This window comes from Galeopterus variegatus, unplaced genomic scaffold (assembly GCF_000696425.1).
Source record: "Galeopterus variegatus unplaced genomic scaffold, G_variegatus-3.0.2 Scaffold1487, whole genome shotgun sequence".
NCBI lineage: Eukaryota > Metazoa > Chordata > Mammalia > Dermoptera > Cynocephalidae > Galeopterus > Galeopterus variegatus.
In genome coordinates this window covers 305,488-321,130 of record NW_007727598.1, presented here as the reverse complement: position 1 = coordinate 321,130, position 15,643 = coordinate 305,488, and the positions used below count along the sequence as shown (strand labels likewise).

The 15,643-nt window shown below is 48.7% G+C and overlaps 1 protein-coding gene across 1 annotated transcript in view; it reads right to left on the bottom strand.

Moving 5' to 3' along the window:
• MYO5C (myosin VC) overlaps positions 1–15,632 on the bottom strand; it is an 84,396-nt gene extending 68,764 nt beyond the window's left edge. Inside the window, exons 1-4 of the mRNA XM_008577320.1 lie at positions 15,611–15,632; positions 4,968–5,078; positions 1,744–1,909; positions 1,095–1,239 (exon numbers count right to left, since the gene is read on the bottom strand). Coding sequence (XP_008575542.1) covers positions 1,095–1,222 — 128 coding nt within the window. The 5' untranslated portion in view covers positions 1,223–1,239; positions 1,744–1,909; positions 4,968–5,078; positions 15,611–15,632. The remainder of the gene's footprint in view (positions 1–1,094; positions 1,240–1,743; positions 1,910–4,967; positions 5,079–15,610) is intronic.
• Positions 15,633–15,643: the final 11 nt, after the last annotated feature.

Below are 15,643 nucleotides of genomic sequence, written 5' to 3'. Positions count from 1 at the left end.
GAGTGTGGCCCTGAGGATAAGGGTCCCAACTCAAGGGACAGGGCAGCTGGATGTACTGGGCCTCTGATCACTTGGAAGAGGTGTGGTCTAGCCCCAGATTGCCCATCAGACAATCACACTGATGGTGGAAATAATCACGCTGTTCTATCTTAAGCCACCATTTTTTCTCCTGATTATAAGCAGTGGAACCAAGAATGGGTGCTCTCTGAGCATCTAGCTCACAGATGAGGACACAGAGCCGAGGGAGATCAGGTGCTGTGCCCAGGGTTCTGCAGTAAATAGTTAGCAGGTCCAGACCCTGTGCCTCAGGTTTCCCATCTGTGAAACAAGGGCAATTGTGGCAGCTCAATCAGCCTCACAGGAGTGTTGCAAGACACAAAGGGGACTGTTCTAAGTGAAAGTTCTACAAAGATAAGACAGCGGTTTTTTTCTTCATACTTTATAAATGAGGACACTGAAGCCAAAAGAGGATAGTTATGGGAAACATAAATTGCACTTAGAGTAAAAAAAATCTGAGCACAAATCCCAGCTCTGCCTTTTACTTGCTGTGTGACCTTGTGTAGATTACCCTTGGAAGCCAGCTTACTGCCCAGGCATCTACACCATGGGTTATTCTGAGGGCAACCAAGATGATGCATGAGAATGAGTACACAGTGCCTTGTTCACAGGAGGCTTTTCATAAATGTTTGCTAGCAAAAGAAGAACTCCACAGGGCCACACAAAATTCAAGTGCCAAGATGAGGATAAAACTCTAAAAATCTGCAGCTACAACCTGTGCTCGTCTCTTATTAGATTCCACTCGCTTGAAAGAGTTAAAAAACTTCAACATCTCACAGTGGAGAATAAATCAATACTCTTCCAACCAAACATGCTGCAAGAGAAACATGTGTTGTTCCCAGACTGGATGGACTAACGTTGGACTACCCAGAAGGAACAAAACCCAGGAAACCTGGTCTAGACAGCTCAGGCAGTCCGCTCAACAAAGCGCCCCCTCTGGTCTGACAGTCTCTTTTAATGAGCCCAACTTAGGTTTCACCGCTTCACCGTGAGGCTCCAGCAAACACGAGCAGAAGCTCAGCCTGGCGGGAAGCTACCTGGCCATCTGCTTGTATGCCTCTTCTGCCACAGCAAATATGTGCGGGTCCATGTCGCCCATGTTCTGCCCGCTGTAGGCATGGATGATGGCATCTCCATATATCGGCAACTGCTTGTAAGGATTCATGGCCACCAAAATGATTCCTGAGGAAAGATGCTAGATGCAGTTACAGGATTCTTACTGTCACCCACCTCTCCAGGGTCTTTTGAGAAACCCCACCTCTACCACTTATTAAACCCTCTGTGTGACTTTGGACAGGTCAGTTAATGCTCTGAATATTGGTTCCCAGATGATCACCTACATCTCCAGGTTCTTCCAATGATTTGATGAGATGGCAAAGTGGGACAGCCCCCAAATTGAAAGACTTCCACAATTTGCAATGTAAATGGAGTAATACTATCATTGCCCCAAATAAGTAATAAATGTGTCAAATCTAATCAGAAACGGAAACACATGCTTTATCACATCTGTTTTTCTCTGCAGTCCAGTCTTCGTTCCTGTTGAAGATTCTCCCCACCTAGACACTTCTTTTTATAACAGACTCTAGATGTTCAGAATAAACATCATATAGGACATAATCAGGATGCTCTGGACAGCAAACACTAAGTCTGAGCTCCGTCCTTCCCTCCTGGAATTTCTGTCCTTACCACTGTAGGTGTAAATGAGTTTGGATTCTGCAAAGCGGATCCTGAGATTGTGGAGAACTGCAGGCTCGTGGAGATAGCTGAGGGCCGTGAGGTCATTCTCACCCACAAGGATGTCAGGATTCCGAAGTGGAGGCAGAGATTCTGGATCAATGGAATAATCCAGCTCCTGTGGACAAAGATGAAATTAAAGTTCTGGCAATAAAAGATTTTTGGTGTTTCTGCTGAACCGCTCTCCTTTGTCCTATCCACCCCCCATTGGAGTCATCGCTGACAATGAAAAACATACTTATGTATAGCAACAAGAAAATAATCTTCATAGCTGATTCTTGGAGTAATGGAAAGTGGAAGCCAGGGGACCAGGGCACTGGCTGTGTGCCCTGGGGTGAGTCACTCACCTTCTTTCAGCTTCACTTCTGTCATCTATGAAGAGGGGCTGGACCAGATCAGTGGTCCTCAGAGCTACAGAGGCCTCGGTGAGGAGTGACAGGCCCACCACACAGGCAGGGATCCAGGTGCCCTACCCCCAATTCTACCACCTGGCTCCACTTGAATGTGGTTTAGTGTTGGAAATTTTCATTGAAAACAGGATTCTGCTGCAATGACCTAAGGTCCCTGACAACTCTAAGGTTTCCAAATCTCTATTCAAAGTTGACACACTTGGTGATGAGAAACATCTGAAGAACCTGTGTGGGTGGTGGTCTCCCTGTGAAAGACCCCCCACTCCCTTGTGAGTGACTGCTGTCTGCAGTGCCAAGGGCTCACAGTTCCCCTGCAAGGCTGCCTGTCCCTACCATTCTAAGCCCTGGACTGACTTTCCCCAGCTGGCCCCTCTTCTGGATTTAACCTAGTATTTCTAAATGGAGGTGAGATTAACACACCTTTTGGCATCGATACCACAGATGACTGGGCCCTCCAGATGTCAGAGCATCCAAGGACCTTATTGCCACCTGTTCTCTCTTCCTTCACTCTCATTTCATGGCTGGGGGGGGAGTGAAGCCTGGAGGGGTAAAGTGCCTTGAGCAAGGTCACCCAGCAAACTTGTTTCCCTTCTTCTACCTTCCCATGCTGCCTTCCTGACATTCAGTCAGTACCCCTGGCTTCCTTTCGATCCCTGGTCCTAGACCAGTTCCACAGGGTGACCCAGCTGCCCCTTAAAAAGTGCCACCGCACAGACCCCATGCCATGCACTCAGCACTGATTGTTTCATTTAATCTTCAAGGAGGGCGTGACTACCCCAATCAACAGTTATGAGACAGGTTCAGAAAGACTGAGTTTGGTGTCCACGCTCACACAGTTACATGGATATGGCTCTGAAGCCCGTGCTTTCACTATCACGATGCCTCCTGCCAGCCTGACGTGGTTTTTGTTGGATGGTTGGCTGGCCTGTTTTGCATAAGGTGAGCAGCTCAGGGCAGCCCCAGACAACTGGACGCAGTTCCTCATAGCAGCTCCTGCTCCAGTGTCACCAGAGCAATTCTGTTTGTGGGCCTGCCCCCCCAACCTGGATATTGTCAGTCTACACACTTTGAGAATAAAATCAAGAAAAACACTTCTCATAACTTTTACTTTCCCTTTCTTTTTCTGTTTTAAATCAACCACCCCATTTCCGGTTCAGCCATTGTGTGTGTTACATGTGAGAGAAACAGGGAGAGGGAAAAAGAGAGAGAAAAACAGAGCAGTCTTTGGAGGAGGGGAGGAAGTGTGAAGAACATCAGATGGACAGGTGGAGGCAGTGGTGATATCTCCCCACACAAAGCAGCTTTTGTCCCTCATGGTACAGACACAGGGTTACAGAGCAGTCTGGCAGCCTGCCACCTTGGCTGCCTCTCCCTGGGGCAGCCGGGTCAGGGCCAGGAATGCAGCCACCTGAGGCCCTGCTGACATTACTAAAGCAGCTACCAGCCAGCGCAGCTGCTACCTTGAAGTTTTTCTCCCCAGCCAGCCATCTGATCCCTAATCAGAACCTTGGTTGTGCACAGGAGGTACTCAGTATAACAGCATGGGGCCACTGATGGGAAAGGGAAGGCTGAATGGGAACAGCGGCATTCTCTGCCGTGCTCTCTTGCGTGTGCACGTGACACATGGATGGTCTCTCTGATCTCTGGCAACCCTATGAGGGTGCACTGTTATCAAATCCCTTTACACACAAGGAAACCTAGAGGCCCACTGTCACAGATGTAGCAAGTGGCAGTACCAGGATTTCGGTCCAGACAATCTGACTCTAGAGGATGTGCCCTTAACTGCTGTGTTTGTCTCCCTTCCCAGGATCTCAGGAAATGTCTCCCAAAACCATGACCGTCTGATCGGAGATAGCATGTCCTGTCTCTATAGGCACCATTTATGTGCTTTGAAATTCCAGAATTTAATATTCACATGGTAGTCCCCAGCCCACCTCTGGCATCCAGATGCAGCACAAATCCTCTGTCCAGCTCTGCATCCAGACACTTGGGTCTAAAAATGTAAGGTCTCCCTAGCTATGGATCTGGTGTGATGTCATTACAGCTAGGGTGGGAAAGGACAACACATGAAAAATCTTCCGCAGCTGCATAACAGAAGGCATGTGCAGCCTTCGAGAGCAGCTCCTCCCCAGCACATCCCACCGTGGGCACGACTGCTGAAGCTCATGCCTGGTCTCTCCTTCGTCACACCAGTACTGACAGAGGCTCCTCATACTATCACAAAACTGGGCGTTCCTGTCCCCTGCCACGTTCCCTCCTAGAGTCTCAACCCTTACATAACTCTGTGCATCCACAGACTGACCTTCTCTCCTTGCAGCCTCCTCCCACCCCTCCCTCTCCCTTCCTATTTTTTTTAATCTCCTTCCTCTCTTCCTCTTCCCATCTTGATTTTTTTTTTCTACCAGTTTATGCCTTGGCTCATGCTACTTCCCTCCAAGTTTTTCATCTTCACCCAGTCTCTCTGCTGAGACCCAAAATAGCTAATCGCTTTTCAGTATTCTCCAATGTGGAATACCTGGAAATGCAGCACAGGGCGCAGACCTGGCTACCACACCTGGACCCTGGTTACAGACCTGCCTGGTTGATGAAGCCAGTGTGGGGGTGGGCGGGTGGAAGGGGATGGTACAAACTCGTCAGGGGATCCGCAGCACCAGCTGGCCATTGTGAGGATGGTGCTGTAACCCAAGCACCCTCCCCTGGGCTGACCCCACAGGAGCCATTCGCCCCCCGCCCCCCCACACATCCAGTTACTGCAAGGCTCCTCACCGTTCCATCCTCCAGCAAGAGTTGCAGGACTTTGTCACCAACTCTGTAGTCCTTTGCTATTTCAGCAGACTTCCAAACTTCTTCAGGATCAGGAATCCAAACCCTGTTGTACTGACCAACAGAATAACACAGGCTTAATTTCAGCAGTTTAAAAACAAAACCACAGATGGTTAGATGATTAGATACAGGAAGGCTTCTCCCTGTCCACTAGGTCAGTTCCTTCGTTAGAAATACTGTTATCTAATTTTGCTGAGGAGGTCATCTTTAGTGCACTTGCAATGGAATGTTATAGGCAGTGGAATTCCCAAAGTGTCCTAGATACAACTTGAAAACTGAAAGCCTGTGGGTGTGAAGGAAATCCTCAAGTTTCTTTTTTTTTTTTTCCTTTTTGTCTTTTTTCGTGACCGGCAACGGATCACAACCCTCAGCGTCGCGCCCGTACCGGACCGGGACTGGCAACGGGATCACAACCCTCAGTGTCACGCCCGCACCTCGCTCAGCCAGTGAGCGGCCGGTCTGTATGTGGGATCCGAACCCTCGGCGGGAGCGCCGCCGCGCTTCCCAGGCAGCGCACTGTAGCAGTGCGCCACCGGGCCGGCCCTCAAGTTTCTTAATGGGAAGAGCTGAGTGCTGTCTATGAGAGTTGGCACAGAGGGATTTGGTTCACCACCGATGGACTATGGGGCTCCGAGCCGGACACTCAACATCTTGCACTTCATTTTTCTCGTACATAAAACGGGCACAACAATACCTACTTCAAGGTTTGCCAGGTGGTTAACTATGTACTTGAAAACACTTTGTAAATGTTTTGTTGACAGATGTATTGTTACAGCAGTGTTATCACGGTCTTATCACACTGGTCAGCAGTCAAGGATTCCCACCATGGGAAATGCAGAAGTCCAGGTGTAGCTGCCCAGCTCAGTTCCCTACAGGCAACTGGCACACTTGGCTCAGTGCTGATGTACAGGTCTTTAGGTAGAACCATGTTGCTATGTACTAAATTGTGTCCTCCCCAAACTCACATGTTGAAGCCCTAAGCCCCAGTGTGACTAATTGGAGATTGGGTCTTTAGGAGGTAATTAAGGTTAAATGAAGTCATAAGTGTGGGGCCCTGATCCGATAAGATTATAGGACTAGTGTCCTTACAAGAAGAAACACCAGGCAGCACTCTCATGCACCCCCATCCCTATAGGTGACTCTGATGTGCTGGGACAAAGACAGGTCAACAGGAGAAAGAACTGGGAAGCACTCATATGGAGACGTTAAATAGCACTGAGGAAAGCTCCCCAATGCAAAGGATCAATAGCCCAGGATCAAAGATCTGGATGAGTCCTGAGAGGCCATCCAGCACCCAACCCTTATTTCCCAGGGGGTCCCCTGGTCAGAGCTGAGATGAGCACTCAGATGTACCACCTCCTACAGGGGGTCCTGCGGGGGGTCTCCTTCCAGCCTCCTTACACCCATGAGCCACCTTGGGCATTGTTTCTGACAGTGACAGATGGACTTTCTGAAGGTAATTGTCAAGTGTGTAAACTCTAGTTGTAATAGGAGCTTTTGTGCCTTCAGTAGAGAAAGCTGCATATTTGCTTAAGTGCTTCTTGTCCATCCAAATAAATAGCCTCTGAGGACTGAATTTTCATCAGGCACCATCCTAGGCTCTGGGGATAAACACAAACAAGATGCTGCCCTTTGTGAACCTCTGCTTCTTCAGAGCTGAGGGCAAACATCATTGCCAAATAATGATGTGGATGCAGGCCAGCTGAACATCTGCTGCTGGTGCCTTTAGACCATGAGGAAATATTCCTTTGGGTTGAGAGATTGTACCTTCAGGAGTTTTCAGTTACAGATCAAATTCTGAGCAATAAAATTATGACATTTTAATTTTCTTCATTATAGCTTGATGTATTTTCTACAACTTGCATATACTACTTTTGTAATCAGAATAAACAATGAATATTAATCTTTAAAGGCAAATATCAAAATACCATGAAAAGAATTATACATGAATGTTCATAGAATTTTATTCATAATGGCTGAACACTGGAAACAGACTAGATGTCCATTAACATGAGAATGGATTTAAAAAAACAAACACAAAATAGGGCTGGCCAGTTAGGTCAGTTGGTGGTGATAACACCAAGGTCCAGGTTTAGATGTCTGTACCAGTGAGCTGCCAAAAAACCCAAAAAACAAAACAAAACTGTACTATACCCATACAATAGAATATACCAATAAAAAGGAATGAACTACTGATATAAACAAGAACGTGCATTATGCTGAGTAAAAGAAGCCTCACAGAAATGAGTGTTTCCTCTGAGTCCCTTAAGTGAAGTGTTAGAACACTACTTTACAATAATACGTTATACTAATACATAAAGTAAAACTAATGTATGGTGGGAAAAAAATTCACAGCAGCAGTTACCGCTGGGGGTAGGGAGGTCCAGGAAGTGGCTGGGAAAGCATATGAGGAATGTTCTGGGGGTGATGGTAACTTTCTATATCTTGATAGGGTTTGAGTAACACAGGTGTCAAGCACTTTTCAAACCTCAGACAATGTAGACTTAAGATTTCTGCATTTCACTGTCTGTAAATTTTACACAAAGAACTAAGCAAACATGGAACTTTAGTTAATAATATGCATGCTAAAATATTTAGGAGGTATATTGATGTATGCAGTTTACTCTAAAATGCTTCCAAAAAGTGAGTTGGATTGAGGGCTGAATAGAAGGACAGAAAGACAGAAGTGTGATACAACAAAGACAGTAAAATGTTGGATCTAGGTGATGGGACAGATGCTCACTGTAAATTTTGTCAACTTCACTTTATGCTTAAAATTTTCATGTGAAGTGTTGGAGGAAACAAAGAATAAGAATAAAACAACATTCAGGCACCAGTACTAGACTAGGACAATGTTGCATGAGGAGCATTATCTATTAGTTAATATGAATTGCCTCACTTAACCACAAAAAGCAAAAAAAAATTCATCGGTTGGAAATTGGTCATGACTATTTCAAGTTATTTGAGTTGCTTTAATCCTTGACAGCTTGCTGAAATGGGACATGGGACGGGTAAGTGTTAACAGAGAATATGGAAGAATGACCTGGTAGGCATGACACACGCTCCCATGCAGATAGGTAAACAGAAGCCTCATAAACACACAGACACACCCCTCTCAAACACACCCACCCACCCACACACATCCTTATTGCCATGGGCCACACATTTCCTACCTCAGGTCTGCTACTAAATTTTTTTATTGATTACTTCATGAAGCTCAATCCATGAAAATGGAATACCCCAATTTATCAAGAATTGACTACTACAGAATATCAGAGCTGAAAGTGTCCTTGGAGATTGTGTGCTCCAAGTTGTTTGTCAGACTTCTTTTTAAAGCTGCAGGAAGCTTACTTCAAATGAAAGGATGGCAGCCCACTATGTGAAACAGACAAGAGTGGAGACTGCTGGGAGTGCAGCTGAGGTCTGAGGTTCTTCCACGGAAGCCTGGGATGCCAAGAGGTAATGTGAAAGTCCATAGGCCAATCAATCCTTTTGTTTTACTGCTCCCCCAGCTCAAGCCCAGAGAGGGCAATAACTCACTAAACACCACAGAGAGAGTCTCAAAGGACCAGGATTCCTGCGAGTCAGCGCCTGTGACTCCTGGTTTGAACTCATTAAGAGTCTGGCCCTGAAAATAATCCTGAACTCTCAACTGCAACCAACCACCTACTGGAGAGTCTACATGCTCTCCCAGCAACAGTTTTGGATTTGTTGCAGCTAAAAGGCAGTATTAGGCCGAGGTGACCACAGGCCACCCATGCCTGTGGTCCTGGTGCCTCTGCGGCACGTGCTGCCTAGCATTTAGGGCCCTGCCGCTGAAACCCAGCCTAGTAAGTAAACACCACCCAAGTTCACTCAGCCAAGTGCAAGACCCACCCATTCCTGCCCTCTCCTCCTTCCTCACATTCCTTTACCCACAAGGCAGTGCTCCAGACCGAGGAAGAGCTGGCTTTGCAGCACTTAGACAAATAATAGCCCTGCAAACAGTGTGACTGGCTCCCACATGACCTCCCGTGGGTGGTTCCTTCAGCCAGGCAGGCAGGAGCCTCGGGACTGGGACGGTGGCCAAGCCCTGCCGGGAGCCAAGCCTCTCTCCAGAGCCTCTCCTGGGAACCCTCCATGGAGGCTCGTCCTTAGGCTGGAGTCAGACCCTGAAGCTTAGGAAGTGACAAGGTATAGGGAAAGTGAAGGAAAATGGTCAGGACCCCTCAGATATTCAGAATCTTGTTGAGCATTTGATGTAAATATGCATGTGTGCCCAGGTGTTCCTTGGCTATTGTCTAATGTATTTGTGCATGTGCACCCAGGTGTCCTCGGTTATGGGCTTAAGTATAAAGGACAAGTAGCTCTGATCCACAGTGCCCCCCACCTCCGGGATGCTGCCACTGCTGTTGCTGTCTAGTGCCCCCAGAATACCCCAAGAGGCCACCACAGCTGCTGTTACTGCTGAGGACTGAGCTCATGTCTCTGTCAATGGCTCCCAGGATCTTTCCCAATTACCTAGCATGGACCTACATGTGAGGGGTCTGGTGACCCAGCCTGGCATGTGAGGGGTCTGTGACCCAGTCTGTACAAAGTTCTGTGGGCCCTGAGTCCTAGCAATAATATTGCTGTAATCCTACACATGGGCTCAGGAATGCACCCCATGCACACAGGTCATGTTGCTTTTGAAGGGGTCCTCTGGCATTTGCCACAGAAACGGCTTGAAGACTTACACTGACTAGGGTTGCCGCAGCTCCCTTCCTAGAGCTGCCTTCTGGACTGGAAGGGAGCTTCTGCCCTCTAGGGCCGGCAGGCCAGATGGCCACATTGATCTCCCTCTCTTCCTCCTCTTTGCTAGCCCCTTGCAGGCCCCCTCCGACTCGCCCATGTCTGTGTCTCCCAAGGTCCTTCCCCACCTCTTGTCTTGATGGGCTGTTCCTGGAGAGTTCCATCCATTTCTTTGGCTTCTGCAACTGGCACCTGTGCATCTTTGAGACCTCCAGCCCAGATCTTGCAACGGAACTCTAGTCCACATCTCCAACTGCCTCCCAGATATCAGCCCCTAAATGTCTTCACAAATTCCAAAATCAAGTGATGATTATGCCTACCCCAAAACCTGCTCCTCCTCCTCAGCTCTCTTGCCATCCAGTTAGAAACCTGGGTCAGTGCTGTCCGCAAACCCCCATCTCCACCCCAACAGCCAAATGGTCATCAGGAGCTGGAAATCCTGCCCCTTAAACAGCTCTTACCCGTCCCTCCTGCCCACCACCTCCACTGCGGTGGCCATCAATCAGCTCCCCCCGCCCGTCCCCACCAATCTTCCCATGACTGCTGCAGCAGCCTGCCGGCGCTTCCTCAACCAGACTGAGCACCAGTTTCCTTTGAACATGCAAACTCCCTTACCCACACCTGATCAGAATTTCCATGGGCTTGGGCTCTACAAGAGGAAAACTTTGAAATCCCCCTCACCCTGTGGATTTTGATGAAGATCCAGGCCTGGGGAGCCACCATCCTGGCTGATTTTCCTACTCAGTCCTCACCCCCTTTTCAATCCACCCTCTGCCTGCTGCCACCCAAACTACTAGCAGTTTCTAGAACATACCAAGTTCTTCCTTGGCTCTCTGCTGTGTACTTCTGTTCTCCCCACCCCGGCCCCACCCTTCCTTTCCCCATCATGAACAAACAGCTCTGAGCCGTCAAGAGTCAGCTCAAGACTCATCTGGGGTGCTTTCCCTGCTGCCCTCCACCCCAGGCAGAGCTGGATGCTTCCCCTCTAGAGCTCTCTCTGCTCCTCCCCCAGGCATCAGGGTTACCTCCCATCTTGCCCACTGACATTTGAGCTTCAAGAGTTTTGTCCTGACTTCTGGTCAAGATGGGAGAATAGATGCTCCCCAGCATCACTCTCTCCCACAAATTAACCAATTTACAACTATTAAAAAGCAATGACAGCCAAGCTGAGGCTGCTAGAGCTCAGGGAAAGAGGAGGAGAGACCTACAGAGTGCATGAAAGTGGGAGAAGCCACGATAGAGAAAGAAAGAACCGCTCTGACCATTTCGAGTCCCGGCCACTTCAAGGCTGGAGCGGGGGCATGCACAGAACAGGAGCCGGCAAAAGCCGCAGCTGTGCCCCTCAGATGAAGTTGCTTGGAGGAAGCAGGAGAGTAGAGGACCTGGGTGGCCCCCAGGCCAGAAACTACTAACAGGGTTTCCATGCATAGGAGTGAGGAACCACAACAACTGATAAAAAGGAGCCACTCAGAGGCCTGTGAGTCATTGTAAGGGACCAGCGCAGGGCCCGTCCCAGGGGAAGTGTTTGGAGCACAGGCGGTGGGGGAGATGGGCCCACTGGGGGAACACTGGGACACAGCAAGGACAGGTGATCTGCCCCCCAGTCAGCACAGACCCATTCAGTGTAGACTGGTCAGGAGTATAGAACTGCAGGGGGTACAGTTTGCTGAAAAGTCTCAGGCCCAGACCAGAGTTTCCACACAACCAAGGTGTACCAGATCTCACGAGACCCTAATGTACCTATAAAGTCAACAATTAAAACCTGAGCTGCACAAAAACCCTTCTCCAGAGAATCAGCAGCAAAGCAGCAATTTAGCTCAACCACAGGGCTCAAATGCTGGTCCTCACAGGAAGTTCCCCCATTTTAGAAGTAAGCAAAGGACAACAATTTAGTTCCAGTGCAGAGTTCAAGTGGTGGGAATAGCAAATAATCCAACACGGAACTGAAAGAGAAAACAAAATACATACGGATCAGAGACAAAGTTTGATACTAACTAGTAAAGGTCTCACATTACCGAAGAACACCTATAAAACTTAGACCGGAAGTCACCTTGGATACCAAGCCAGAGAGTCAGGAGGGCTGGGGGCCTCTGCCGTGCCCCCCCAACACCTGCAACCAGTCCCAAGGGTGGGGAGCTGAGGGCCCTGGCCATGCCGCCAACACTAGCAACCAGGCCAGTGATGACAACCAAGCTGCCGTAAGAAGTGCCCCAGGCTCCTGAGCTGGGGTGGTGGGGGGTGAGGTCTTCAGCCACAGCCCCATGACATCTGCACCCAGCCCAGCAATGACCAAGCCACTGCTGGAAGCCCCCTAGTCTCCCCTGCAGGAATGAGGGGGGTGCACAGGCCTCAACCCTGCCCCTCCTCCTTTCTCTTTCTCCTACCCTATTTCTTTCCCTCTTCCACTCACCCCCTCCCCCTAACTGCTCCACAATAACATCATAGAATGTAAAAAAAATTTAAAAATAAATAAACTGAAAAAAAAAAGAGCCTTGTCCTTCTGCTCTGGAACCCAATACAATGACTTCCCATAGCTAACACTACATAAACATCTGTTGAATGAAAATGCAAATTTCCAGTAGTTCAGATGCACCAATTGAAGACTAAATTTGGTATTTTAGTCTTTTCATTTTTTTCTCTTTGAACTACCCATTTATAATAAATGTCTAATTTTCTAGAGCTGCTAATGATATACAGAAGTCTAAAATCCGTTTAGAATAGCCAAATGGAAAAAAAAAATCATTGAGCTGAACTTTGACCTTATTTTAGACAGGGTCCCTGGACTGCTAGTCAAGACACTTCTCTACACCTTGCACATCTGAGTTTCAGCAGCATTTCTTTGAAGACAGTTGTGAATTCCTCATACACAAGTGAGAGAAATGCACAGTTGAGTGATGGTAATTAGTGAATCTGTGGCTCAGCAGTCATAACCTGAGTCCTAGTTAATGAGCAAGAACAATCTTTAAAAACAGGTCTCCAGAGCAGCCACAGAGCTCTAGTGTCTCCCTCTCCACTTGTCACTTTCACCAACATCTTAGATTAAAAAAAAAAAAAACAGAACACGTGTCAAGCAGAGGAAATGATTAGTTAGCTAAAGATGATCAAGATTCAAAAGGTTTCGACAAGCTACGGAAACTTTGGGCATGAAATAATGAGATGGAAAATTTAATAGGGGTGAATGTAAAGCCCAGCCGTTAGGTACCCCAAATTACTGGCAGTACAATGGCATCAATATGAAAAACGACTAACCCTTATTAAGCATTATGTGTCAGGTACTGTGCTAAGGGTTTAACACAGATTATTTAATCCTTATGGTGATCTTCTAAACTGATAGGCACTATTAAATTAATTTTACAGGTGTGGAAAAAGAGAAGTTAAGTACCTTGCCTAGTGTCACCTGGTTAGTAAGGGGCAGAACTAGGACTTAACATGGTGAAAGGCAGCCTGGATGGTGAAGGGTGGGTGGTATTGTTGCTCTCCTCAAGCTCTCAGTCCTACTCCCCCACCCCCATTCTGAGCAGTTATCAAGTCCTCTTGGCTTCCTTCATTCTCTCTAAATATCTTCATGCCTTCAAATCCTGCCACCACAGCCTTGGGTCCCCCACGCCTTTCTGTGGCTAATGCATGGCCTTTCTTACATCTTCTGATGGCAATCCTCCAGTGGGTCTCTCCCATGAGCCTGTGACCATGGTAGGTGACCTCTTTCTCCCTCACAGTTCTGAAAGAGAAGCAATGCCAAAGACCTCCAAGGGGCCAAGTCTAATGACCTTTACTCAGCCTTCATCCTCCTTGACTTCTCTGCAGCTGACTGCCAAGTCTTTATTCATTGATATGTATATGTGTCTATGATCACACAGCATATATAATTTCTGTGCTCTTATGTTTCCATGTTGTTGTTATGTTTTGTGCTCTTATTTTTCCATGTTGTCATAAGTAGCATTTTTAAGGCTTCATACTATTCTATCACATGGGTCTTCTACAATTTACTTACCTCTCTTGTGGACATTGGGGTTGGTTCCATTTTAGTTATTATGAGGAATGATATGATAAAGAAGCAGGTGTCAGGGGAGGTAGCTAAGAAATGGACAGATTCCCATTAGTTCTCTGTGTATGGAGAAAAGATCAGATCCTTTGAAGAGGAGGAAGATAAAGGTGGTTGAACCAAGGTGGTGGTGATGGGCGGTATCGAGAACACAGGCTTTTAATCCTGGCTCCATCACTTCTACGTGACCTAAGGCAGCTTACTTGGCCTGAGCCATTTGTAAAATTGGAATAACCACATCTAACACAGAGTTGTTTATTCAGATTAAATGAGAGAAGGCCGAAAAATTTCTGAGAGCGGCATTTGGCACAAGCTGTACTCAATGACTGTGACACAAAAGTAGCTGTCACTGATACCATCTTCACATCCCTAGCTTTTGTGGAAAGCAGAAACATTCATTCATGCATGCATGCACACATCAAGCATTTATGGAGTCCCCATGGCTCCCTGTTCTCTAGAAGCTCTTGGTCAATGGGAGAGACATACAGTCAAAGAGCCGTTAACAGGTAGATGTGGAAGGTTCCCGGACGGAGGGGCTGGCTGCAAAGACGTCTCAGAAGCGGTCCTGCTCAAATTGAATTTGGAAGGTGCAGGTGCTGGTGAGCAAAGGAGACAGATTTCAGACAGAGGGAGCTCCGTGTGCCAAGGCATAGAGAGGTGAAGGTGCAGGCAAAGCACTGAGGGAGCTACGAGAAGTCTGGCGGAGCATGAGTCAAGGCAGGAGTGGGGAGGCAGGGGGCAGGAAGATGACGGAGAGACGCAGGACCTCATGGCTGCTCAGTGAATCTGAAGTGACAGGAACCTGCAGAGGGGTTTAAGTAGAGAATGGCCAGACTGGTTTTTCTCAGAGAGACTTCAAATACTGGAACTGCTGCTCTGAACATTTCTAAGGCATGCTGCCAGACAGCTTTAGAAAGGAGATGGGTCATTTTACACTTCTGCTGGCAGCAATTGCTACGCCCACAACGCCTTCCCTCTGGAGTCCCCCTTCCCCCTTGGAACCTCACTTCCTGTGTCCTGGGGCACAGGAATCCCCTCACTGGGGTGTAGTCAAGCTGATTTTTTTCAGAAGCCTAACGCTTTCACTCCCCAGGGTTCTTGGCCCCGTAAGGGAACGCTGCCCTTCCTAGGTAGGAGGAGGCCTCAGCCCCGCAGGAGCTGAGTATTTTGCAGCGTCAGGGTCTGTGAAAGGTGCTTTATAAACTGTAAAGCACCACGTAGATGTTAAGTGAAGAGCCTGTGACCGCCCGTCAGGACCCCTCGGTTCCCAGGAGCGCTGGAGCGCCACTCCGGGTGTGTGGCCCAGGCCGCTTCAGCTTCGACCGTCAGATGAGCTTAACGCGCGCACAAGCCTCTGAAGACCTAGAATTCTGGAAAGCATCCTGAATGCTGCGGGCCCGTTGTTCGAAGGGCTCCCAGGAGGATCGGGAAGATTACGTTATGTCCGCTGCTCTGAGGCTTCGACGTCCACTGGTAGTTGGGGAGGAAGGGGGCGCTGTGCTCCAGCCGCGCGAGACGGGGACGTACGTGCGCCCCCTGCGCCCCGGGAAGCCCCCGCCCCGAGGAGGCAGCCCCTCCCACTCGGCCTGCCCGTCCCCGGGGGACCCAGGCTCCCGGGGGGCGCCTTCCCCGCGGCAGGGACCGGTCTCCCGCGGCGCCCTGTGGCCGCCGCCAGCCCGTCCCGCGCCAGGTGTACAGGTGTGGCCTGGGCGCAGGCACGGTCAGCGTTAGCGCCGGGCGGGCTCCGCTCGCGCAGGTCGGCCGACCCTCCTACCTGCGTGTACAGCTCGGCCACCGCCATGCGCGA